The sequence below is a fragment of the Hippoglossus hippoglossus genome, chromosome 6 (assembly GCF_009819705.1).
Source record: "Hippoglossus hippoglossus isolate fHipHip1 chromosome 6, fHipHip1.pri, whole genome shotgun sequence".
Classification (NCBI taxonomy): Eukaryota; Metazoa; Chordata; class Actinopteri; order Pleuronectiformes; family Pleuronectidae; genus Hippoglossus; species Hippoglossus hippoglossus.
In genome coordinates, this window is record NC_047156.1 from 1,122,099 (window position 1) to 1,149,932 (window position 27,834).

At 44.9% G+C, this 27,834-nt stretch overlaps 1 protein-coding gene across 5 annotated transcripts in view; it reads right to left on the reverse strand.

Annotated features, from left to right (window-relative positions):
• Positions 1-27,834, reverse strand: part of wwp2 (WW domain containing E3 ubiquitin protein ligase 2) — a 39,868-nt gene that overhangs the window by 11,618 nt on the left and 416 nt on the right. For 4 of the 5 annotated variants that reach the window (XM_034589259.1, XM_034589260.1, XM_034589261.1 and 1 more), the window contains exons 2-11: positions 26,211-26,292; positions 23,711-23,867; positions 22,892-23,013; positions 21,350-21,487; positions 13,835-13,913; positions 12,168-12,331; positions 11,613-11,835; positions 11,362-11,451; positions 7,127-7,301; positions 339-396 (exon numbers count right to left, since the gene is read on the reverse strand). In XM_034589259.1, the coding sequence (XP_034445150.1) occupies positions 339-396; positions 7,127-7,301; positions 11,362-11,451; positions 11,613-11,835; positions 12,168-12,331; positions 13,835-13,913; positions 21,350-21,487; positions 22,892-23,013; positions 23,711-23,867; positions 26,211-26,280 (1,276 nt within the window). In that variant the 5' untranslated portion in view covers positions 26,281-26,292. Of the gene's footprint in view, positions 1-338; positions 397-7,126; positions 7,302-11,361; positions 11,452-11,612; positions 11,836-12,167; positions 12,332-13,834; positions 13,914-21,349; positions 21,488-22,891; positions 23,014-23,710; positions 23,868-26,210; positions 26,293-27,277; positions 27,639-27,834 lie in introns of those variants that run through there. The other variant, XM_034589262.1, reaches the window with a different exon arrangement.

The window sequence follows — 27,834 nt, forward strand, 5'->3', positions numbered from 1 at the left end:
AGCAGCCGATCTGCTGACTGAGGAACAGTCACCAGTAAATAACAAAAAACCACAGGAGCAGCATTGTTTTTAATTTTGGGATTAAGGCTTAATATCGTCCTAAAAATGTGCACAAACAACCTCAGTCTGTCACAGCAGGAATCAAAAACACATTTTCACTCTAACTGAGCACAAAGATCAAGAACCCATTGTTCACATATTAGCTCGGACCGAAGAATCCTGCCGTGACTGAGCAGCATGAATTCACCTCCAGCAGGTACGGAGGGTTTCAGACGGACGGAGGACAAACCTCGGTACCATCGCTCACTGTACACGATACGATGTTCGGCAAAACTCACCCCATCCAGGAGGCAGCCCGCCCAGAGGGTCATTCTCCACCGGAGCACCCTGCGGCTGCTGGAGAAACAGAGGGAGACAAAGCAGATCCGGTTAAGACACCTTTCCGTCTCTCTGCTCAGCTGTTCATCCTCGCCATCGATGTGCGGAGACGAGGAGAGGAAGGAAAAGTTTGGGAACAAAAAAAAAAAAAACAGCCCCCCCCCCCCCCCCACAAAAAAGTGTAGAAAGGAGTGAAAAACGTTGAAGTTGCAGATGAGAGGGAAAAAAGTTAAACTCACTCAGTTGATGTTTCCCAAGTTCTGGAGATCAACACTGAGCCTCTGATGCTGTCTCGCTAACGCACGAAATCAGGACGATACCTGAGGGTGAGTCAGGCGGGGTGAAGCGAGAGTGTGTGTGTGTGTGTGTGTGTGTGTGCGTAAGTGTCAAGGGCAGCCAGGGTGGGGGGGTGGCTCCTCTCTGCTGCAGCAGTAAGGGGCAACTGAGGGATCTGGCTGTGCAGCAGCTCGTATGCCTTCCAAAAACTACACGCTCGGTAGGAGGATAAAACAACAACGCTGTTCCAATGAGCTCACTGGCTGGATGCAAGCCCCACCCCCCCAAACCCCTCGTCTTCCCGCTCACCTCCTCAAATACACCGCACCTCCTCCCCAACTCCTCGACCCTGGCACCCCTCCCAACCCAACCCCGAGGTCCTCCTCTCTTCGCTCGCTCTCTTCTAGAGCGGCTGTGAAAGTAGGCAGGGAAGTGCGATGTCTGAGGGAACTGAGGGAACATTCATGCTTGTTCCAGACTGGACAGCGACCCGCCCCACCCGCCCCCTCATCCGCCGCCCCAACCCACCTCGGGCCTGACAAAAGGCACCTTTATTCACCCTGGGTCTGGAAACCACTGTAGGGTTTACTCAGCCTGCAGTCATATTCACACACACACACACACACCGAGTGTGTGTCAGTGTGGAAAGTTTGTCTGTGGCAAACAGTCAGTCAGTGTGTACCTCCTTATGTTGGAACACACACACACACACACACACACACACACACACACACACACACACACACACACACACACACACACACACACACACACACACACACACACACACACACACACACACACACACACACACGAGTGGAAAAGTAGCTGAAAAGCCGCTTGTCAGGAATTAGAGGCTGCAAAATAAATGTTTATAAAACAGTTGGTTTCTGTGTCACAAACAACTTGAGCATCATTAGCTGTGCCGCAGAGCACCTCTAAAGATAACACGTCACCATGGTAACCGGTAGTGTTCAGGTGGGGCTGCAGCTACAGGTAAATACATTTTTAAAAAAGCCAAAACAAACCACAAAAAAAAACGAATGTTGTTACAATGAGGTAATAAAAAAAATACACTTTTCCAAATGAAAGCTGGTCGACACTCAAAGGGTTTTTATTATTTCCTGGGAATTATCGACTGGATTTCAACGTCACTGGACGCAGAGTTTCCCAAAAAGAAAAGTGCGGGTGCCCATTTAAAGCGTCTCTGTCATGGAAACTGTGAGGGAGCCGGGGTGGAAAGGACTGGATCCGCTAGAGGAGGCAGAGCGGGCACATAACAGGGTTAAAGGGTGTGTGTGTGTGTGTGTGTGTGTGTGTGTGTGTGTGTGTGTGTGTGTGTGTGTGTGTGTGTGTGTTTGTGTTACTGTGTGTCGCTCCCATCGACAGCCAATCTTTGCCCCCGCACCCCACCCTTTTGGGTTTTCTGTGACTAAAAAAGGTAAAAGGAGAATATAATGATATAAAGACATGATGACTTCATCCTGGCTCTGACCATTCAGCTCCTCGGCAGCTTCCAGACAGAGCGAGGCCAGAGGGAGAGAGAGAGAGAGAGAGAGAGAGAGAGAGAGGGAGAGAGAGAGAGAGAGAGAGAAAGTGAGAAAGTGAGAGAAAACAAGGGAGGGAGAGGAAGAGAGGGAAAAGCAGCGTGTTGGCAGAAGCGTGTGAAATAAAGGTTGGGTGTTATGGATCTGGGAGGAATACACCGCTTAGACCCGTTTCTAGAGCAGGCACCTTGGGGGAAAACGGCGATTCCATTGCGTCTCCAGATGTCACGGAGAATAAACGACTATATTTAGACAACTGTAAACTTTTAGCTTTTCTGTCATAAAAGACGACTCGACAACTCGAGCAGCGAGCAGAAGATGCACAAGGAGAGAAAGTGAAAAACAGGAGTGGAGGACGAGTGGAGGTCACCGAGTTCGAGTCATTCTGAGAGAATCTGTTTGAATGCATTTCAAACGTATTCAAACATTTATATTCAGTATCAAAATGATTGATTGATAGTCGTCTGTATATCCACGAGTAAATTACAAACAGGAGAGAATATATCTAAAATATGTGCAGAAGAAAATCCTCTGCTCACACAAGCCGACAGATTCACTAAATCCTTCACTTATATTTTAGACATAAATTGTGACTTTTTATTTCCATTCCCCATAAAATAAAGTTAAGAAAACATCAGCGCAGTTTACATAACTTATGTTCATTGTCCATTCATGAAAATAAAACCACTTAGGAAAGCGCTTTATGAAAATACGAGCAGTCACGGGCTGTGTGTAAACTCCAGTGAACGTGTTGATGTGAGTTTTCTGTTCAAGTGATGAAACACAGGACTGATTCAGGTGCTGATGTTAAGGCTCCTTGTTCCAGTGAGAATGGAAAGAAAGTCGGGGGGGGGGGGGGGGTGTAAATTGGAGTTGTTAAAAAAAAAAACGATCTCCGTCCATCATACATGAAAACTCATATACACTTGTCATGTGGTGTAAACAGCAAGTAGATTCTCTAGTTGTTTGCTTGAGTCGTGTTCAGAGCAACAGGAAGTGACGTATTAACTCCACTGCGAGGATCAGGGGATCATGTTTACAGGACCCCTGCGCCGGCGTCAACTCTATAATCATTTCAGGAGAGTGTCCGGAGTTCAGTGCACGTCAGGATCCCGCTTCAGTTAAAGAAATTACTAAAGCAAGGAACGGCGATGGTGGAAGGTCAGAGCAGGGAATCCTTTTCTTGGAGCGACGACGAGGTTGAACCGTTACTGACAATAAAAGTTTCTTGCTGCACTAACCGCTGGTCGTGAAGTGTAACACCGTTTGTTTTGGTTTCCAAATGTCTCCATTTCTGTTCATCCAGACTAAAAACACAACCGAGTTTTCTAACTAAAACAAAACCAGCAGCGTCTCCAGAGGTTGAAAACTCAGAGTTGCGTGGAGTTCAGTCGTCAACGTATCGAAAGTGAAGCGGGTGTGGTCAGAAGGAAGATTAACGGAGGTGGAGGAAGAGGAGTGTTAAAAACTTGCAAAAGTGGCAGAAGTTTCTAGAAATACAAAGAAAGACATTTTAATGCGTTGCGCAAAAGAGTGGTGATTGTGTAGAGACGAAAGAATGGTGCGGTCAGAGGTGAGGGAGGGGAGAGGAGGACTGGTGGAGGTGGAAGGAGGCGGGAGATGGAGGGAGGGATGGAGGGAGGGTGAGGGGCAGCTGCGGAAACAGCAGTTAATGACTCAGAGGCCGTTCTCTCTCTCTGGGGTCCCTGCAACTACTCTGAACACACACACACACACACACACACACACACACACACACACACACACACACACACACACACACACACACACACACACACACACACACACACACACACACACACACACACACACACACACACACACACACACACACACGAGGTGTGCATGTGCTCCCGGTTAAGGTCAAACAAGAAGTGCACTGTGGGTAGAGGTTAGAGTTACATGAACTGGTCATGGTTAAGGTTTTAGTTAGGCTGGACCCTTGACCCTCTTCGGTTGTCATGTGCTACAGAAAAGAAATGTGGCACCTGAACGCAACATTACAGCCCAGAGAAAACACACACAACACACGCACAACACAACACACACAACACAACACACACACACTCTCTCTAAAGGAAACAGATTTTTAATGGCAGGACACGATGAGAAATCCTGGTTATGTTGTAATCATCATTGCGACGCTACGTCCAGATGCAGCGAGTGTTTGTGGGACAGCAGAACAAGTTGCTGTGTTCACAGTTAAACTAAAAGCTGTGTGTCCTTGTTCACACACACTGGGGCCAGAAATAGTCACTGCTATCAGCGGCGTGGGCATTCCAAGACAGAGCAGAGCACTATCAGCTCGCAGGGCAGACCTGCCTGTTGGCTTTTCTCACACACACTGAGGGAGGAAGAGGAGGAGGAAGAGGAGGAGGTTCCAGCTCAGGCTGAACCTGAACATTGCCGTGGGGAAGGTGTTGCCTTGAGTGACACGAAAGCCTGAATTAAACCTGGCGCTGCTGATGGAAGCGATTTTACATGACGTCACCTGAGTGTAAGTGAGACTCAGTCGTGTTCTTTCAAGGCTCTAAATCTCTTCACAGCAAATACGCCGTGCGATAGTCAGAATCACCACTTGGTGCTTGTTTGCTTTGTTGCAGGACAAATGATCAAAATGTCTGTTTCTGAGTTACGGTGTTAAATTATGTCCAGAGACATAAAAAGCTCCAATGAATCCATTCGTACACTTAGTACAGACATATTCATCCCAAGGTAGAAGTGTTCAGACGCCTGTCAGACAGGAAGGAGCAGAAGGATCAGTGAGACGTCAGCAGTGAAGCGTGTTGTGTCTGAAGAGGAAGTTGAACCTGAAGGCAAAGCGTTGGATTTCCACGTTCCAACCCTCACCTATGGTCATGATGTCTGGGTCGTGACTTAAAGGATGAGATCATGGATACAAGTGACCACAATGAGGCTATCTGGGCTCTAAGAGACAGGGTGTCCACGGCAGGCGTCCACCTGTCCTGCTGGGCGGAGACCCCCAGGGTAGACCCAGAACTCTCTGGAGGGATTCAATCCCACGTCCTTCTCAGGCCTGAGAAGGACGTGGGATTCCAGGGAGGGAACTTCTTGATTAACCTGCTGCCACGACCTGAGACCAGAGGAGCCGAGGAAACTGGACGGATGGACAGATTGAGTTTGGTACTTTAAAAGTAATGAGTAGGTGGAGTTTCTCTGCTGAATGGAAGCATTACCAGATCTTCGGTTACAGTAATAACATTGGTATTTCAATAAATAAAGCAAACGTAGTAATCACATTACCACTGACTGAATGTAACACCTGCCAAGAGCTACTGTAAATGCCAGAGGACAATAAATCTGTGAGAGTTACCGACCTCAACAACCCTGTTAACGTTTTATTTTAACTCGTTTTGATGGATTTCACAAAGGAGTTTTGTTTCTCTGCTGCTTGAAGGTTTAACTGCCCACATGTTAGGCACAGGTCAGTACTCAAAGTTATATAACTTACACAGAGGGCGTGCAGAGAGGCAGACAGAGATACTGCACGGTTAGACCTCACCTGCAATAAAACAAGCGCCCCTACTTTCTCCCTCAACCAATGGCAATGCGGCGTTGCACCACATGACGTAGAGTAGCACACTGCAGTGGAAGACGGTGAGTGAGAGAAAAGTTTGTGTTGAGATATGAAAGAAGGACGGAGTGAAATCACAGTTGATAAATCAGACAACGACAGAAACACACAAACAGCCACAGTGAGAAACACATAGAAACGATACTGGAGAAGAACATTCACATAAAGTGCATACAAAGTGACACAGTGGTAGCCAGGGTGCAGGGTGGGGTGTTTCTAAAGGAGCCTGTAAGAGTTTTAAAGCTGGTTTTACTAATGGCTCATTGAGAAGCTCTGTTGTTTACTGTCTGGCTGCTGTCTGACCTTGGCTGCTTCACTGAGGACGATCGTGTGTTGGAGAGAAAAACTCTACAAACACAGTTTCAAATAACATCTTTTACCCACAGCCGCCGTCCTCCGACTGTCCGACAGCGAGGGAACTGTGATGCGTTCAGCGCTGGACTCACTCACAACGTGTGGGGAGTGTTTTCAGGTCTGTGGTGCGTTTGTGGCGATGACGTGCAAATGTAAACAAAGTAAATAGGTGTGTTTTCAGAGTAATTGATGTGAGCGGAAACAGAGAAGCTTTGCCCGGCGGTGATGTGCGACACTGCAAGAAGTGAGAGAACTAGAACATACACAGCTCAAGACAAAAGGTTTGATGTGTGTTTTTACACGTGCTGCTCTAAAACTGAAAGAGTGTCTTTCCTGGGTTTGCTTTAATCCTCTGCTGCACAGGATCTGTTTCATTTTCATGGTTGGTTACTACACAACAGCTGTAGGGAAAGACGACCAGGTCAGCATTCACCACAGATAGTTAGGAATGGTCACTGCTGGTATTCGAGGCTGATGCCATTTGTTTTCCTCTTTGTCACGTGACAAATCAGAGAAGAATCCGTCATGACTGAAGGAAGCAAAGTTGCGGATGTGCGACCAAGCCCAGCTGCGAGGAGGCGAATAAAACATTTGCTTCCTGTGGCGAGACAAATCACAGCAAGGCTTCACGTGGAGTTCATCACGTTTGTGTGACCGTGACCTTTGACCGCTCCCTTGCTCACACAGAGTGGAAGTGAACAGGGAGCAACCGACACGACCACTCGCTCGCTGTGGATCTTACTCGGGGTCTGGCAGTCGAACTTCCAGAAAATGTCTGAAGCATGCGACTCGGACATTTGTATTCTGAACTGTTGCCCGCTCGTCACTGTAGATTTTGATGAGCTTAATTTCGTGAATGAGCAAAACGTTGTGTTGATAAGTTGATGAAGAATAATATTTCTGGGGGAGAATCGTTATCTCATGTATATCAACGTACTGTGAGGCCCTGGATTACCTGGTAGAGGAAACGCTGGCTGAACTGGTGCATGGCGCCCTGCAGCTGGCTGCGCTGGCTCTGCCACTGCTGGTAGTTGCGCACCGACTCGGCCGTGGGCCTCTGCCATGTGGTGGTTCTGGTGTTGTGGTCCACGTAGTAGAATCGGCCCTGCTGGTCCACTCGCTTCTCCCAACTGGAGGAGGGGGATAAAGGGAAAGAGGCGGTGGCTTTCAACAACATCTTTATTAAGCACATCCCGAGTGGGTGGTTGTGCTAAAAAGCAACTGCAGCTGATTTATAGAAACGAGGAAAAAGAAACAAAGACAAGAAAAGGAGAGAAAACAGTGAGAGGAGGGAAACAGAGAGTGGGAAGAAGGGAGAGAGAAGGGAGGGGAGATGTGAAGACATGGGGGGGGCAGTACAGAGAGGGGGAGGAGGAAACAAGAGGAGAGGAAGGAAACGAGAGATGATGCTGCTAAGATGGTTAAAGCAAACAATTCCTGATAATCACCCAAGTTACACATTTAGCACATAAATATAATCAATCTAGATTTTATTCTTTCTAAAAAGTAAAACAAAAAGATGAGCACAGAGTTGTGTGTGTGTGATCTGCACTGATACACAACAAGGAATCAGCTTTTCTGTGTTATCGTCCATTCAGGTTGAAATCTGTCTTCCTGTTGGAAAGCGGCTCTCGATGATGCAACATTTTAAAAACACACTTTAATACATTAAAACTAAAGTAACAAGCTTGTTTTGAAAATGTAAGAAGTAAAAAGTTCAGATATTTGTGTTAAAATGTAAAGTAATAGTAAAATACTCAAATAAAGTACAGATACCTAAAAAATCTACTTAAGTGAAGTAACTAAGTATTTGTTCTCAGTTACTTTCCACCTCTGGTTGTCACTGGTTTGACCTCAGACGTCGTCACAGGGTTTGTTCACTTTAAGATGAAGGAAAACAATAAAAGACGGCAGGTTTTTAGTGAGAGTAACCGTGTTCTGCAGTGTGTGTGTTTTCTACTGTTCCCCCGAGACACCGGGTCTGGACCTGGACTTAGATACAGAGGGTCCACTGACACAGTTAAACACACACACACACACACAAAGAGGTCACACATTCAGCAGAGGTCCACACAAAAAGATCAGTTCCCTGGACTCGATGATGTTCTGCTGCTATTCTCATGTGTCTGACTTCAGCGCTGCAGAATTTGGACGAGAAAACAGCATCGACTTCCGGAGGCAAACAGGCACAGGCGCGCACGCACACACACACACACACACATATCCAGAAACTACAGCTAACTAGAAAAGCTGATGTAGGGATATGAATCATAAGGGTGCTTGTTGTGTTCTGAAGTGAAAACCTCTTTTCTCTTGCAGTCAGAAGTCAGACTCTGATTCGGGGAACAACCCCAGGAGGTGGTCGGTCTCAGTATCTTGCTCAGGGACACTACAGCAGAGCAGATGATTGCAAACACAGGGAGTTATTTGGTTGAGGGATCGTCTCTCTGACCACTCTGCTTCTGAGCTTCCTTTAAAAGGCAGGAAAAACACTGCTCCCTCTCTGATATTAGTACTAGCTAGTTATTTACTGGAGCCAGGGAAAATCCCAGAGGCCACAGCGGCCTGCCGGAGAGCCTCTACTTAGTTCTGCTATCTGACTTAAACTCTTTGTACCGGTCGTGTCATTAACTATCTCCTCCACGTTTTTCTCAGAACTCGAACTCTGCAGTCTCCTCACATGAACTGTCAGGATTAAGAATGTACAGTTAATCCTCACTTTTCTTTTGACAGTCCTTTTTACGCTTCGTGTCGGCCGTCAGCATTTACACAGCGCCTTCCGACAAATCAGACTACAAGTCCCATTCACACACATCCACACAGAACCTCTAGGACCCGAGGAGCTGGGGATCAAACCACCGACCTCCTGAGTAGAGGACGACCTGCTCGGAGCCAAAGTACTTGCAGAGCGAAGCCTATTTCCTAATGCAACAGTCGACTACATCACTATGACTGAGTCTCGGCCTCTTCTGGATCAGTTCAGTTGTTACTTCCTCACCAGGGGCAGGAGGCGGGGTCTAATGATACCTGCCTGCTCTGATTGGATCAGTTCCCCCCTCGTTATTGATTCATTTCTTCCAAACAATGTGAACATGTAACGCAATGCTTTGTGAAAAAGATAATATTTGCTAATATATGTAGTGGAGTAAAGGTAAAAAGTACCTGAAAATAAAGGTTCTTAAGTACAGTAACTGAGTAAATGTACTTTGCTCGTCCCACCACTGGTCATGAAGTATCTCAGTGTCGGTATCAAACACAAACACACTCCCATGTGGAATATATCCAGTAAACAGGCCGGGGTGGAGAGACGCTGTTAGGATCGACAAAGTATTGATCGGAGCTTTGATTAAGTTGTTTTCTTTTGATTGGCTCTGTGGCTTTTTACAAAAACTAAAAAAAGAACAGTTCAGTAAAATGGGAGCCATGTTTTGAAAACCAGCGCAGAATATAAACATGCAATATAACATTGTGGTTGACAGTTGACATGTGATGCTGACAAGAACGGATTCATGTAAACAGAGAATCAGCTTTAATTAAAACAGCCCTGGTTCTGTTGAACTAAAGGAAAGTGTATTATGATGTCCTGCAACTTAAAAGACCAGAGTCATAGCTTGTGTTACAAACAGCGTATATGATAAAGAAGCGTGTGTTTTCCTCCGGTCTGGCTCAGGGTGGAATCCTTTATTTCAGTTTCCAAACCCAGATTGCTTAACTGCCCCCAAACTCTAAACAGTTCCTGGTGTGTACATCTGGAGTGCTAGCCCGGCATTAGCCTGCTAATTGATCCTGTGAAGGGCCACCGGCTGCCAGCCAGCACAGTGTTGGATGGAAGTACATGTGGCTCTGAGAAAGGACTTTTGTTCTCTGGGCCCCCTCGCTCTCGTTGCTTGTACGGAAAAACTGAGGTGGGGGTTGGAGGTTGGAGAGGCGGGGGTGACCTTTTCCTAAAAACAGCCTCTCTTTCTCTCGGTCACCAAGTCGCTCACATCGAGACAAACAATAAATAAGTGTGCAAGTAAATGATGTCATAAAAGGGCTGGACTCTGGCAGGGTTACTCGTAATGATGCATCAAAACAGAGGGAGAAAAGTGCTCCCATTACAAATCACAACTTATATTATTATATATATATATATATATATATAAACTGAGAACATATTACACTTTTATAATCGACTGGCGGTGAGCGTCATGATTCTGGACCCGTTTCTATCCTTAATGTGCAAATGTCCAATGGTGTAAACACTTTAACATCCAGTCACACCAGCGTTTAAACAACTTTGATGAACTCTGACGTTGGACTTGGCGTCGCTGACGAACTGTCTGAACAGCACTGACCTTTGAGGCAGTCCAAAGTGGAAGAAGCTGTTGTAGCTTATTAGCTGCGTTGCACCATCTAACTTGATTTAACCTCCTCGGTTGGATTGTCAACCGCACAAAGGAGAAACTGTTTGCAGACAGTTATGAGACAATCCTACAAATATGTCTTCAGAATAAACTGTGTGAACTTTTTCTTTTGTAAACCTTTTTCTCGTAACTACGTCATCGCGCGTGTAAGGATGTGTGAATGAACCGGGATAAACAATGTGAAGGTAAAGCTGAATTTATGAATAGATGATCTCATCAGGTTTTTACAAAACATCAGGTTTGAAAAAATTTTTTGCAAACTTGTTTGTTTCTTTGGACCCTGCTCGGGCAGAGACTTCCATTTCCATTTGTAAGTAGAATCACCTCCCTGTGGTCGCTTGCCTCCACCAACCAGAGCCGTTTCAGCCTGAACGTTCTTTTCCAGAGCCAGTTGACGTCACTGTGACCTTTGACCTCTGAAATCGAATCAGTCATTCTTTGAGCCCAAGTGACAACTGGTCAAAAACCGAAGAAATACTCTAAAGGCGGACTTGAGACATCATGTTCAAAAGACCACGAACATGTTTGACCAGTGTCAAAGGTCAGTGACCTTGACCTTTGACAACCAAAATCAAAATCAGTTAATCCTTGAGTCTGAGTAGCACATAAACCCGGTATGTTGTGTATCCCGAGCAGGATACTGTGATTGGTTGTTGCTGCTATGACGAGGGCGGCAGAACCAAGCGTCAGACACACACACACACCATGAGTGTTAAAACAACGCATACGTGCGAGTGCTCAGTGACTTGGACACAGAAACACGTGAGAAGGCTTGTGGACGTACCCCGGTGGCAGCGGTCTCTCCCAGGTTGTGGTCTTGGTGTTGTGGTCAACGTAGTAAACTCTGCCATGAGGCAACACCCTCTGCTCCCAGCTGAACACACACCGTGACACAGAGAGAAACAATTCACGTCACAAAACAGATCTATTTTCGCTCATTTACAATCACAGAAAACAAATCATATTCTTCTGCTTTATGATTTGCTTGAATATGAATATTTGTGTCAGTGTTACACTTCATGCAGAGACTCTTACCCTGCCGGGAGTGATTCTGACGTGGGCTCCGTCGTGCTGTTGCCACCGGCCGGCTCTGTGCTGCCAGGGGTGGCGTTTGGGCCGGGCTCCGCCAGGTTGGCCGGCCCCAGGGCGTCCTGACCGGGAGGAGAGCTGCTGTCGCTGCTCGGAGCCGGTGATCGACCTGATGGAGAGGGCGGAGGAGGCGTGTGACGGGCCACGCCAACCTGACTGTTCTCTTTGTCTGAGAAAAGACGCAAAAGAAGAAACAAGGACATAAAACGATCGACTCGCTGTTACAGCGTTAACTCCAAAGACAAAACAAACGAGGATCTAAGAAGCTGAGGTGGATTTTTCTACTATTATAATTTCTGAGCAATTTTCTAAACCACTGCATCGACATGTGACTGAGAAACACATCCCAGCTGGCTGCTTAACACCGTTACATCCTGATGATCTTTGTGAGCGGAGCACAAATTACAATCAGCAGCTTCTTCCTCATCAGAATCAGAAACAGAACTGAGTTGGTTTAAATACGTATTTATAAAAGTCTCGCGGTCTGTGTGCGTCGTATACCTGATCCATTTCCTGGACTCCCGAGACACTTGGAGGAGCGGCGGTGAGCAGACGAGCCCGGCCCGGGGATCTGCTCCTCAGTCAGATCCCCATTAGTCAGAGAGCCCCCCCTGGAGGACCCTGGGGAGCCAGTCTGCGAACCCCCCACTGAGAGTCTGTTACTCCTGCGAATGTAAAGAGAAACACAGACAGGGAGAGAATGAGATGTGGAGCAGATGAGGCGAAAGAGCGAAAGAGCAAAAGAAAAGGAGAGAAAGTGGGGGATGGAAGGTGAGAGATGAGACACAGGAGAGAGACGATAGAAATAAATGTACTGTCTTTAACCGGGATCATTTGTTTTGACCACTTAGGTTAAAACCCCGACTTTTTAAATCAATCAGTGTAATTGATCACAGCCACGTCACATTTGAAAGGAAAACCTTCATACATTTGTGGAGAAACAGAAAATGCAGATGCAGGAAAACGACGGAAATCACATTTTAACACCAGTGGTAGATATTAGTATATTAACGCGTTGCCAAACGCAAAATATAACTGTGCTTTTCCGACAAGAGCTTTTATACATACAAAGATAAACACGTCGACTTCCCCTCCCCAGGACTGAGGAATGCTGAGGCCGAGTTTAGACGAGCGTCGACAGAAAGACATAATCAGGGTCGAGCTCGGTTGTTACTTCAACCACAATAAGGAGAAGCAGCGGGAGAGTGCGTGTTTACAAAGTGTTTAACCTGGTGAGTGGGTTTGTGTGTTTGTGTGTTTGTGTGCGGGCAGAGCTCCTCATCACCGGAGAACAACAGGAGCCACCTCTCATTCCTGCGGAGGTGATCCGTTGGCACACAGCTGGATGCAGATGTTGACTGCTTCTCCATGACAGTGGCGGTTTGGGCTCCGGGCTTAACTGTGTTTAATGCCCTCCTGCAACGTTTAGAGGGAAATACCATCTGACCCCATGCACCCACGCCACAAAGCTTTGAAATGCAGCCCGCTCTACTATTTATTATCCATTCTAGGCAGTGAGAGCGGCGCCCCCCTCCTGAAACCACATACATGGGGGAATAACATGCTGGCACTCTGCATAAGTGCTTCAATCGACCGTTCTGCCACAGACTTCCTTCACTTCATTCTTTTCTTTCTTCTATTTATTTTGATTACCATTATGCCGCGGGTTTTATGATTTTTTTCATACAATCGCTTTGCAGCCAGTGTTTTAGAAAAGAGTTACGCAAGTTAACTGTTGTGCTATATTTCTTACTGTTTTACCACAATGTCTGGAAAGATCTGAAACCAGCAGCGTGATGAACTTTTCTCCATTTAGACGCTTAAAAGTTTGATTTTCAGTTTGTTTAGGTTTAAGATAAAGTCATGAACTCGCTTTAATCTGTTTAAAGCCTCTGTTCCACGTCTCAGCAGCCTAAATATATATATATATATTTCCAGAAATTAATGTATGATTGTCTGTCTGTTGGCCGTTGTTACGATATCGTGTTCACAAAAATGGGATGTACATCGGAATGGATGGAAAACCAGAAAACATAATCATCCCTAGTACAGAGACATTAAAATGTGTTAAAACATTCATTCATGTGTGTGTGTGTGTGTGTGTGTGTGTGTGTGTGTGTGTGTACGTGTGTGTGTGTGTGTGTGTGTGTGTGTGTGTGTGTGTGTACCTGCTGTTAGAGCCAGCAGCACTGGGCGTCTCCTCGCTCTGGGTTCTCCTCAGGTTGGGTCGGTCTGACTGAAGCATCTCTGCAAAGACAGAATTACATCATTCAGAGGGGTTTTCATGTATAAATAAAAAAATATATAGTCTGGGACGATTCATGTGATTCCCAACTGCCTGCATTCACCAAATGTTGGGTTTCCTCTACGTTCATTTTGTGGGGTCAGATCGTGATTTGAAGAAAGCGTTGAGATATCACGTTCATAAGAATGTGATGGAGAGACGGACGGACGTAATACATGCAGCTACTGGATGTCGCCGGCACGGAGGCAAACACCCGTCAGTGTAAGATTGTTTAACTATGCTACAGGTTTAATTGTTGCATACGATTTAGGCCACTTCATATTTATTTATTTTTAAACTTGATAAGAATAAAATCCATATAGACCTGAAACATGTGGCCATGGACAAATAGCTGGTGGTTTAATAGAGACCATTCATCCTTGTATGTACTGTGTGTGTGTGTGTGTGTGTGTGTGTGTGTGTGTGTGTGTGTGTGTGTGTGTGTGTGTGTGTGTAACTATACGTTCAGTGAAAACCACAGGCCTATAATGTGCTTTTCATTAACACTCACTTTCTCCCTCACACACACAAAAGCAGCAGCTTCCTGTAGCAGGACACACACACCAGACACACAACAGCCTCAAACAGTGTCCATGTTTACACGCATATATTCTGCTATCTAAAGTAAAGCAAACAGGTAATCTCTCACCGACCCCCCCCCCCCCCCCCCCCCCCCCCCACACACACACGGTGCTGTTTTGTGGCTATGAAAGAGCTTCTTGTGGCCAGACCCCGATGGACATACAGAAAAATAAACAGTGGTCTTGAGGAGAAACCATTTTGTCATTGCCCGAGTCCATCGCCCCCCCCCTTCCCTCTTAATGGCCCAAGTCTAATTACGTGTGTGTGTGTGTGTGTGTGTGTGTGTGTGTGTGTGTGTGTGTGTGCAAACAAAAACACCTGAAATATAAAAACAACTTATCTACACTGAAACAGGACAGAGCACATTTCACTTCAGCAGCTGTGGTGAACGGATTAGAAACGTTAGGTCACGTGAGTAACCACCGCTCTCTGATTAGAACACTAATCTAACACTGTGGTGAAACATAGATTAACTGATCAATTACTATTTCAGTAATAAAGTTATTATTTAGCTAGCTACCATATGAAATTTAAAAAAAAAAAAAAATCACATCAAAAACTACAATTCAGATAGTTGATTGTTTACATTTAGTGATGCTTTCTATTCATGGTAAAAATGCAACGTCATACAAATGTTTTGGGAAATGTGTTCCTGTGCAAAGTCATTCCTGCCGAATGAAAAGGTTTTTCTACTAACAACCAAATGCTTCCTGTTTGCACCAGCACGTGCACGCCCAGTGCACGCCAGTGGTCAAGTGATATGCATTTTCGTGCGTGTTGGCATTGATGGGGATTAAACCTGATACGGAACCAAAATGCTCACGTGGACAGAGATTGTTTTAGTTTTCAAATTAAAATGTTCTAGTATGGATCTGGCCTACGTGTCCCATGTGGTGTCCAACCATCAAACCATCAGGTCGCCACAGTTTGAAGGATTTCTCAACACAAACAGCTCTTTCATTCAGCAGTAACACACTGTGCCCTGTTCACACGGTCATATAGTCAACACGTCTTTGGCACATACAGCCAGTTAATGTACAGATTCTAGCAGGACACGTCTCAGTGTCTGTGCACCAGTGTTCTTCAGGCTTCTGCTTCTGGATTGGCAGTTATTCACACAGTAAGTGAAGTGTGTACACGAGCATATAACATCTACAGAGTGGGCCAATATTCCCCGAGTTGAAATGTTTCTGCTCTGGCTTCTGTTTCCCCCCCAGATCATTAATACAAGGGTTTGTTTATAAAAGCCCAGTGTGTGTGTGTGGGTGCACGAGTGTGTGTACGAGTGTGTGTGTGTGTGCAGGTCAGAAACGTTGCCAGGGGAAATGAGTTAAAAAAAAATAATATCTACAAGAGGTGCGTTCAGAGCGAGAAAACAGAGCACCTTAACACCAGCAGAAGGTAACACACTCCAACCTTTATACACTTTGTATATTCAGGCAACCCACATGTGCCTGCACACACACACACACACACACACACACACACACACACACACACACACACACACACACACACACACACACACACACACACACACACACACACACACACACACACACACACACACACACACACACAGTAATAACACGTACACATGCACAGCCACGAACAAACAAGGCACAAAACAAATCATAAAACTCAAACAGACAAAGACAAGTGCTTTAACTTGAAACCCTGTTTTACGAGGGCACACTTACTTCTCCTCCCCCCCCAAAAACACACACACACACACACAACCACACACAACCTTTGTAATCCCTGCCCCTACGAGCCAGGAGAGGAAACCCCCCCTGTTACCATGCAGGCTGCTTCAGGATCACAGGAGGCGATTGTCCTGCAGAGCTGCAAGCAATGAGACTCAATTACGCAATTCTCTGAAACAAATTAGACAAAAGCCCCCCTGATGTGTGTGATTATGTATGTGTGTGTGTGTGTGTGTGTGTGTGTGTGTGTGTGTGTGTGTGTGTGTGTGTGTGTGTGTGTGTGTGTGTGTGTGTGGCGTTTTAGAAAAGGCCTTATTAAGAAGATGGGGGAGTCAGAGCTTTATTCATTGAATTTTAACCACACACCTGCAAACACGTCAAAATTTCATCTCATCCCACATCATGCTCTGACCCTGGGTTTACGTTTCAGGAAATGTGCTCATTCGTCTTCTCGTCAGGGATCAGGCACAAGGAGCTGGAGCAAGGATCCACCCAACTGTCACTCAGTGGATTGTGAACTTCTGTGTGGAAGCCTCAGTTTGACATGTTGTCCAGCGCCATCTTGGTTTTTTGAAACCAGAAGTAACCATACTTGGAGGAGCAGGGGGCGGAGCCTGAATGAGCGATCACATGCACCCATTGGACGGTACTAGCTGTCAATCACACTGTGGTATCCCCCCCCCCAACACATCCGGTGCTTTATGGTCTGTTTGACTCTAAATGATCATAATTCACTAAATGAACATCAGCTGTTTGAAGAAGACTTGAAACTAGAGACTGAGACAGAAACTCCTGAATGTTTCCTGACGTTATAAAGTGAGAAGTCACTTTCTATAGACTTCTATAGAAACTACCAGTGGAGTCGCCCCCTGCTGGTCACTACACAGAAGACAGGTTTCAGGCACATTTGCAATGGTTCCTGCTCCTGGAGTCTTCGTCTCCCACTTTTTTAAAAAACAGTCTAAGTCCTGGACATGTCCACAAAGAAAAGAGAAGCTCAGATCACAGATCGTGCAGAGCGGGATCGGGTGGTGATGAAATTCAAAGGTATTCCAGCTAATTTGAAACAACAAACCGTGTTTATTACCTCATCATTGGGCAATTTCTTCATAAATATATATAATAATAAAAAGCTTAAGAGCACGTATGTGTGTAGTTTCAGCAAAGTCTGGGTTTCACTGTCTCGCCAAGAATAACATGTCAAGAATATTGTTAAAGTAACTGAATACGAGCAGAAAATATTGACTATGTACAGCTGCAGTATTTCTTCCATATCAGTGTCACCAGCTTGTGTTCATCGACCCTCGACACTGACAGAGAACAATCTCTGTGTGGACTATTCCCAAACTAATAAAAAATCGTTTCACAGCCCCCAGAGGAAGGATTTTCAACCGCTCCACAGACTCATCGACTCTCAGTCAACAGCTTCTTCCGCTTTCAGGCCCGACGCTAACATTTTACCTTCCTTTGTGGTTTGGAAACAAAGAGTAGGTGTCTTTTTAACAAATATACAGTTATTACGCTGCTCTTAAAACCAGAGCCAGGTCCATGCATCCATGTCCATGCTGTGCAACACACACACACAGACACACACACACACACAGGGCTTTTCATAGAGCTCTGCACAGAGCCCACAGTGTGTTCTGCTGAATGAACACAGGGCCAGCAGTAAGGGCCAAGGCCTGCCACAGCACGCACTGGATAAATGTGTGTCTTTGTGACTGCTCAGATGTGATGAAAGGTTAAGAGGATGTGTTATGAGTAGCTGAATGTGTGTGTTTGTTTGTGAATGCTGTTCCGCCACATGTCCTCACAAGGACAGCAAGATGAGAAGGAAGGGGAACAGACTAAGTCCTCACTTGTGAAGGAGGCGAGTTTAGGTTTTCTGTAGATTTAAGTTAAAATAGGAAACACAGAGGTTTTAATTTATGGTCTAATTGATATCAGTGTTTTCAGGTCATGGTCACAGTATCACTGGTGAGTCTGTAGACGTTTTTCACTTGTTGCGTCTTAACGTAACAAAGCACATTTATCATTTACCATCAGGAAGAAATATGTATATTCCCCAAATCACTGGGTCCCAATCTGTGTTAGAAGTTCAATCTGAGTGGTTGCAATATTATTTTATTAATAGGACACAAATATAATGTTTTGTTCAACAAATGGGACGTTTGTTTGATGAAATATGGAAAAGTGTTACCTGCTTAAATCCACTAACTCCTCACACACTCATAAATATCAGTCCTCTAAGCCTGATTGTTTTCATCAAGATCAATGAATAATTTTCAATGAAAGAATTCCTATCTCACAATGTTAAAGAAGGTGAAAAAAAAAATCCTGGATCTGCACCAAAATGCAGCACATCCTTCCACCAGATTTCGTGTTAATCCATTCACTAGTTTTTACATAATCCTGCCGACATACAGATAAAGAAACAAAGAAGAAAACATAATGTCCTTGGCCGACTTAATAAGTCATAAAATAACATTTTTTTGGGGAAAAAAAACAGTTGGACATTAAACTGTTTTTGTTTCCTTGCTGAGACTTCATCCAAACTGCTCGAATTCAGATTTAAAAAGCGTCACTCCAGCTCCCTTTGCGTCTCCTGTCCACACCACTGCAGAGTTTTTAAGTGCCTGAAATGGAGAGGTTTGGAAACGCTGCCGCGGCCCCTGGTCTGAAACCCTCAGGGCTGCGTTGTCGTCTGGAAAGGCAAAAACTGAGAAGCACTTTTTTATTTTCAGGGAGTAGTTTCCTTGGTTTTGTAATGTTTTCCCAAAATAACAACAGGAATGGTGGAGGTCAAGTTGAGGTCCAGAAGATTGAAAAGACTTTCCGGTTGAACATTTGATGGAAAGTATCTGAACTGCTGTTTGATGTATTGGACTGTGGAGCATCACATGCACAAACATAAGCTTCATGGAGGGTTCCTCCCTTTAACACCATCTGTCCATCAACTTCATGAAACAGTTAATTGAGCTTTTTTTTTAAACTTCAATACAACATTATAAACAATATAGAATTCAACTTTAAATCGGGGGGGGCCGGGCAGAACCGCTCCGTGTTGTGTGGGGTTTGTGCACCGCGGGAAAGATAAACACTTCCTGTGTCCGTCACGCGGCGCTGGACCACGCCCACTAATCCCTCATTACAGTAAAAATGTTATGTAAATTGAATTCAAGTTGTAAAAACGAGGCTTACCTCCTTTTGGCAGTAGGTGGTGCTATCACTATCACTACATACAGACTAATAGATCTGTTCTTTGCAACATTCATCTATCCAAGTGTCCACAAGCCCCGACATTCATCTTCGACTCCAAACAAGGTCCTTTCCGATGCGTTTTAAGCCTAAAAGTCCACCAGAAGAGGCTAAACCACCGGACGTTAGCATTTTCAACGGTCCCTGAATGCACCTCGTCGGAGGATATCAGGAGACATTTAGGCGAAAAGCAGGTGGCGCTGTGTCGTTGTGTCAATATTGACATATGGATCTGATCAGGGCAGGACTGTGATCGTGTGAAAGAGGTTTGACACTGATTGGACAATGCACAGAGGAGTTTTAATAAATCCCCCTTTTTTGGCAATCATCAAAATTTGACGCCACGGTCAGACCGTAGTTTTAATCTCCAGCTTGTGGAGATGACACTCAGTTGATCTGATTAAAGTTGTAGCAGGAGTTTGTTAAAATACACAACGTGTAAAACAGCCAGAATGGCCACTAAATCCAAAGTGGCACAATTCCTTTTCTTTCCGTTTCGTGAAGATCTGTTAAACCAGACGGAAGTTCTGCGTTCTGGGGGGCGCTGTTGATCCATTTTGCCACGCCCCAATTCAAATTAGCCCCCGAAGTTTGGGGAGATTTTGAGTATGTTCAAGGCGTCAAAAATGCGATAAATTTTCCTGAATAATCAAATGAAAAGCAATAGGGGCTCCGCACTGTCGCTGCTCGGGCCCGAATAACCAACTCTTTCAGAGACTGAGCTGTGGAACAGAATGAGCTCAAAGCCACGTGGGGAACGAGTGACATTTACAGTGAAGCCTCTGTTTTCGTACCAAGTGGGAAAACACTCAAAACGAGTGAGGACAGGCACACAAACATCTTACTGTACAAATATAAGTGCGTGTGCGTGTGTGTGTGTGCGTGTGTGTGTGCGTGTGTGTGTGCGTGTGTGTGTGCGTGTGTGTGTGCGTGTGTGTGTGTGTGTGTGTGTGCTGGCAGTATTACTGGACATTTCAGAGACATGAAGGTAAAGACCGAACAGAGATGGTTTAGCGTGAACGTTCATTTTGAAAATACCTCCCGTCTCCAAAATGCTGAATTTTCACACACTGAGAAAACTCTTGATTGAAGCGTCGTCCGGCCTTTTTGTGTTTAACTACTAAGTTTAGAAAGTGTTATAAGAGAGTTCCTGTGAATTGGCTGTAGATTTATTTTGATTATTTTTTTAACTTTGACACAGAAAATGAATTTCTGCTTTTTTTTCACCTTCACTCTTCAAAGTGTTTTTTTGAGTTGTAAACTAAAGTATATGACTTTTATTCTTTAATGAAACACGTTAATACTGGTTTTAAAAATCACATTTATAGAAAGAAATCTACATTAATGGGTTAAGCATGTCTCATAATGCCACCTAGTGTTTCAAACTGTCTTGGACCTTACGTAGAGTCAACAGTTTGGGACGTCTCTATGTCATGACTTATACATTATATATATATATATGCGCGTTAACGGCATCTAATCAAAAGGTGGGCACCCCATAATTCAACATTTACGCAGATTTTTCCGATCTTCATTTCTGTCTCTATTCTCTTCTTAATATCCCAAAAGGAGATTTTAGTTTCTAATTTGTTCCTCTTTATTTAGAGTCAGTTCTGTTTCTTTTGCTCAGCTTCAGAGAACTTGGGGGTCCAGGAACATAAATATCATTAACCTGGAGGTAGATGTTTTTTTACTCTACAGAAGTGACATCCATGTGCACATGGCGCCTCTCTAGGTGCTTCTCGGTACGTTTCTGTGTTATTACCTTCACCTCTGTGTGTGTGTGTGTGTGTATGTGTGTGTGTGTGTGTGTGTGTGTGTGTGTGTGTGTGTGTGTAAAAGGCGGTACTCACTGTCTGCTGCCATCCTGCCATTGGGCAGCGAGCCCAGATCAACAACCATGCCGTCCAGACAGACGTTGAGCTCGCCTCCCGCTACAACCAGGCCTTTGTTCTCCGTCTGCAGCACCAGACTCAGCTGGACGTTCTCCACTGGAGGGGGGGGGGAGGAGGAGGAGCGACAGAAACAGAGAATGAGAGGATGACTGGTTGAAAAAGCTGAAGGACAATGGTGGTGGTGGGGGGTGGGGGGAACGAATGACAGAAAATCGAACATTCGTCGTCACTGCTCTGAAATGAGGAAACAGTGTGAACCCAGTGTTTTATCTTCCACAGCAGCAGACAGACGCTCACCATGCTAAGCGTTTATCAGGAGGAATCAAAGAGCTGAGTAACATTTCTCTTTTTACTTTACTGTGGGTTCAGAAGCAGATGTGACGTTTCTGTGTCAAGAAGTGGAAACCATCGGCTACCGGATAAATTATTCCATCGCACGAGAGCAGGAAACTGTCTGAGGAACTGAACTTGGCCAAATGTCAGTGACTTTGTAATCAGACATGTCCTGATTTACAGCTGCTATAATCAATATGTTTATTCTGACACTGCATCAGAGAATTATCTCCTGAATGTGCAGGTCTCTGCAGCGTCCCCAGGCTTTGACTCCCAGCTCACTAATGAGCCGACCGGTGATTAGTTCACCCTCTCTGCTCTCATAAGCAGCTTTCAGACCTGCACTGAACTCCTGAGCGGCTGTTTGTGACAACACAAATGTGTGATTCAGTTGCTGTGGACAATCAGGACATTTCTTCTGCCAGCCCCCAGTAAAAACTCCATATGATGTCCGAGTGAGCCCAAGTGAGAACACTGCAGGAAATTATTCGGAGGGTTCAACGCAAGCAAGAATACAAATATCTCAGGATGAGGATCCATATATACATAGAAGACGCCAACAGAGAGCTTTTGGTGATAAGGGCGGACGCCGGCGTTGATGTTCTGTAAAAATAACAACACATGATATCTGCAACAGATTTCATACGTCATGTTCTGCCTCCAGAACAACCTCTCCCCTGAACGCTCCTGAGATTTGTGTGTCTGTGAACGAGTCTGACCACAGAATCTCTGCAGCGTTCTTCATATGTGAAAGACTAATGTTGGAGAAAGTCCCGACACCACCGAACGGCAACAACTACATTCAGCGGGTCAGACAGAAGTACTGCTCCATCTTGGGTGCGTTCACACCTGAACTAAAAGCTGATGTGATCATCAGGTCTGAACGAGGTCGTGTTCTCTCTACTGTAGAAGCCTGGCAGACGAGCCGCTCCTGGTTAAACCTATAACGGTTCGTTCTTAAGAAAGAAAACTTTTTAGTGTCAGATGATTAAAAACTAATGAAAACATCATGATGAAGATGATATTTATTTATGATTCACACTGGACCTTTGAGCTGTAAACTGTTCTTTTGACGTCATGTACATTAAACTGCATCGTATTAAACAATGTGACGGAATAACCCTGTATTATAATTGTGAGCGTGTGTGTCTGTGTGTGTGTCCTTACTCTTGCCATCGTGTGAACGCAGTGTGTCCAGGAGGTCGATGGTGGCGCTGCCCAGTAGCTCCTTTCTCAGGGTGTGGCAGCACCACAGCTTCAGGTCCAGACGACTCTGAGGCGTCACATTACTGTGAAACACACACGTTACAACACAAATACACTACATTAAAAACACAAAAAATACTGCTCATCAGGACACTGATCTAATCAATCAGCATCAAAAACATACAAACAACAAACTGACAAATCACTGTGGCTTCGTTATACTTCATGTTTTACTTTTAGTTATATAAATTTAATTACTTTCTTTCTTACCTGCTGATACTTAGGATAGAGTATTAGTATTAGAATTGTTGTAATATTACAAGAATAAAGGGAAAAAAAACATTATTTAGTTAATAACCATGAAGTAGAATTTAACTACTAACTACTAACTTAATTATAGAAATCTGATAAATATTTTTCTTCAACATGGCTCTAATTCTCTGTCCTTGCTACTCTAACATTGTCTGTGTGTGTTTTTCATTTTAACTGAGGAAGTGTTTTTAAATTAGTTGAATTTCACTTTAAATAAACTACATTTTTAGAGCAGAAACTTCTGAACTTGAGTTAAATGTTACAGGTTATAGAACATCGGGTCATAATCTGGTCTCCTGAACTCATCCCGTTATATGACAATGCAACAACGCAGGAGGAGAAATGCAACGAATTATTACCTTCAACATGAAATACAGGCTCGTGTTGCAGTTTTTCAGAATGTATAATGTCAATGAGTGTCCTCCCTAAGATCCATGTACATGCGTGTGTGTGTGTGTGTGTTCTCACAGGGTGAGGTCTTCATTCCACTGCAGCTCGACTTGTCCGCTGCGTTTGCCCGTTTTTTTGGTTTCGCTGCTCAGACCGTCAGCAGTCACCTCCACGAAGGAGCTGAGCCGAGAGTGGCGGCTTGGCAGCTTGGGTGACTGGGGCTTCGCTGAAACCACTGCACACACACACAGACACACACAGACACACACAGACACACACACAGAAACATGTTAGGGCAGCCATAAAGGTTACAGGAAGTAAAGGTGTTCTTAAAAAGAATTAATTATTTTTTCTGAGGCAGGAATGAAGAAATCAACACACTTGTCAGTTTTTTAACAGGATATTATTATTATTATTCCTTTCTAAAAGGCCTTTGACCTTTAAACTGAAAGCAAAACAACACTTTCTCTTCAGAATTTTTCATTCACTGAAGTTTCCTGGAGTTGTTTCACTACAAGTCACAACTTTGGGTTTTTTCCAGCTGTTTGTTCAGTTCCTTCATGCAGTGGATTGTGGGAAACTGTCCATAAACAGTTTAAACACACTACACGCTGTGGTGTGACACAACCTGTTAGTCACTGGCAGGGGAAAGAAAAGAGAGGAATACAAACACTGTCATCTAGTGGAGGAAAGAGAAACATCTGCAGTTCCACTTTCATTTGTTTGAAAAGCATTAAGGGCAAGAACATAATGAGATGGACACGATGACGCCTCGATGTTAAAACCAAACACCAGCTGAGGAAGTGTTCGAACACTGGAGACTTCAGACCTGGAAGAATATTCCAGCAGACTCCACAGAAAATAACAGTTTACTTTCTTTAATCATTGTCAAAAACATTTTTTAACATATTTCTATTTTATGTGTAGTATTTTACTCCTTCAACAAATTGTTATACATATTTTATCCTTTTTATTTCTTTTACTTCTTCTACTATGCTCTTTTTAATCTATTATTTGGCTGGAGAATTGTTTTGAACTGTGCTTTCTGATTTTATAATGATTTCTTTTAATTGAGTCTGATTTGTTTTAATGTCCCTGTACAACATCTTGAATCTACCTCTAGAGACGAGCTTTATAAATAAAACTACCTTGTGCTTTCCAGTTTCATACAGTTCCCCCAGCAGTTGATCTATAACTTCCTCCGTGGAACAAGCTGTTCAGGACAGTTCCTCATGTACAATGACTCTTTATGAAACTTCCGACTTCTGAATTCTCAGAGTTTCAAGTTATTTTAATCTCAGTCCGTGGATGTGGGGAAAAAAGTCTATAGTTGGTCGTAAGACAGATTTGGTGGTTTTCAATTCTTGTGGGCCTGCGGAGAATCTTGTAGCAGCTTGTGTCAGTTCGTCCTGAATCATTGCCGGAGTTCAGACACGCAGCCTGCCAGTGTTTCGCTGGGTGCGTCTGATCAGGACAAGAGGTCGACTGAATAAATGACGACAGAGAGAAGAGGCTTCTGTCTGTACAGATCTCAGCCAGTTACTGATCTCTGGGGTCATAAACCGCCAGAAAAACAAACTGTGACTCACTTGCAGCCGTCAGGGGGAGGAGGTACAGAGATGTGGAAAAGCACCAGTGAGGGAAGAATGAAAAGTTGGTTGCGATAGAGCGATAGGAGGAGGAGTGGAGGAGGAGAGGTAGACAGAGGATGAGAGCAGATCAATGACAGGTCAGGAGGTAAATGAGGAGGTGAGTCAGAGCTCAAACACTGAAGGTCAGAAGAGACGGAGAGGAAACAACACTTTGGTCACATGGGACTTTATGGAGCTTTTTATAGAAAACATCAGTGGATCTCAACTAACATGGGTTATCTGATACTGATACTAGGATCGTTTTGATCAACAACGCCACTTACATTGATGAGTCCCAGCCGCCACTGCTACAGAGCCGTTAACTGGTTTATTCAAGTTCATTAATATTGAACGTATCGTGTGTCCACAGACAGACTTCTGGAATTATTAGACAGATAAATAAATAAACCGAGTTGTGAGCTACTTGAGGAACAGGACACTGTGATAACTTCAGTCTCTGTGAAGCAACAAGAACATCCTGGGTTTTACATTTTCACAACACGTCAGTTCACTCAAGCATCAAGACTTCAGCAGGTCGTTTACAGCAGATCACGGTGGAAGTCACAGGTCACACAAGAACAATCATCATGATTTGTCCTGACGCTTTAAAGGTATGAAGCTGCTCCACTTCCTGTCTGAATGAGGTCTGAACTGCAGGTCAACTGTTTACACAGCTGGAGGACGGTCAAACAACTTTACCACCATGAGTAATGATGCAAAATATGACATCTGCAATACAAACTGTGAGGTATCAGGCTGACCCACTGTTTACAAAGGAAAGAGGGAAGGAAGGAAGGAGGGAAGAAGGGATGGTGTGGCTAAAATGCCATGCATCATACAGAGAGGATATTTTTGTAATATGATGGACAGATCAGCACAGGTGACATGAACCTGCAGCCAGACACTTTTGTGCTGCAGTTAAGAGAAGTTAGAAAACAGATATTTACCTTTCAGGATCAGCTGAGACTTCTCGATGGTGTGGAAAGCAGCGGGTCTGCTCACAATGGCAGCTGCCATGACATCACAGCTCTGGAAAAACCACAAAAAACAAACAAACGAAACTTAGAGATGTTCTGATACCGATACCAGCATCAGAAACGTCTCCGATACTGCAGAAAATACTGGGTCGGGCGGAGAATACGGCAGGAAAATGTTCACAGTGAGTGAGTGGGTGTGTTGACGACGTTTCTAAAACACGACAGACGTGAAACTGGAAAAAATATAAACAATAAAAATGTCTCAGGATGAAAAAGAGGAGCCGTACACACGGTGACGAGGGCCGATGCCTGTGTCGACCTGCTGTCAACAAAAACATAATCTCCACAGCAGAATGATATCGTCTGGCACGGGGCGTCTCCGTGGATTCCTCGCCCTCTGAGCATCCTGATGGTAGATGTTGCTATGAAGCCATCTCCACACACCACAACCTCATCTTCTCGTTCGCTTCATCAGCAGCATCCTCCCAGGGTACTGTTCATCCTATGAAGTCGACGGCACGCAGGGTGTTTGACCAGAGTGCCAGACTACTTTGTAGAACTGATAGTGCTCTGGGAGGATGCTGTTACGCGGAGATGGCACCTGAGGCCGAACAACGAGGGAGGAGAGCAAGAGTCCGCCCAGTGGAGGTCGGCTGCTGAGGCTTTAATCCAACATCAGGTTACTCAAAGAGTTAGAAATCCACAGACAAGCCCTGCATCCGACCATAACAGAACCAGACTGCAGAACACAGCAGCCAGTGGCTCTGGGTCAGGAGGACATGTTGGGGACACACACCCAGGTCTGATCAGCCTGTGGTGGGCCTGTACAACATCCAGGGGACATTCACCATCTTTTCTTGTGTTCTGAAAATGTTGCGATTGTTGGCGACATACTGTCACTGCATCACAACAAACCACACAAACACAACAAAGTGAATGACAAAGTGAGGATCTATTCATGCAACCTGGCTGCTACACATTCAGCCCCCCCCCCCCCATCAGGCACAGTGGAAGTCATCAGACCCTACAAACATCACCTTGAGTCAAAGTCAGAGCTAATGCGAAGAGAAGCTGCGTGTGCAAGGACACAACACGAAGCTGAACTCTGGTGTCTGCTGTTCACACCGTGAAAAGACCCTGGAGGAGGAGGAGGAGGAGGTTCCTCTTCATCATGTTATCAATGCATCAGCACCAAGGTGACTGCTGGTATCCGACCTGACACCAGTCCAACCCGGACACTGAGTCACAGTGAATTCAACCAAAGCTCCAACTTGAGCTGCAGACAAAGATCTTCCACCTCCTCCCTCCGCCGGAGAGCCGCGGGAGGAGGTGGACGCAGCTGATCACCGGAAGCTCACTGACCTTCACATTAAAGATCGAACCCACATTCTGATCCCCCCCCGTGATCAAATACCTTCGGCTGCTGCGCACTAAACACAAACACGGAAGGTGATCAGGGAATGTGTCCATCACCGTCAAGCTGGGCAAAGGCTAATCTGCACACTTCCGGTTACGTTTTCCAAACTACAACTCACCTCGCACAAGACGTGTCTTCCACACAGCACATGAGCGAGTGTATGAAATACATTTGAGC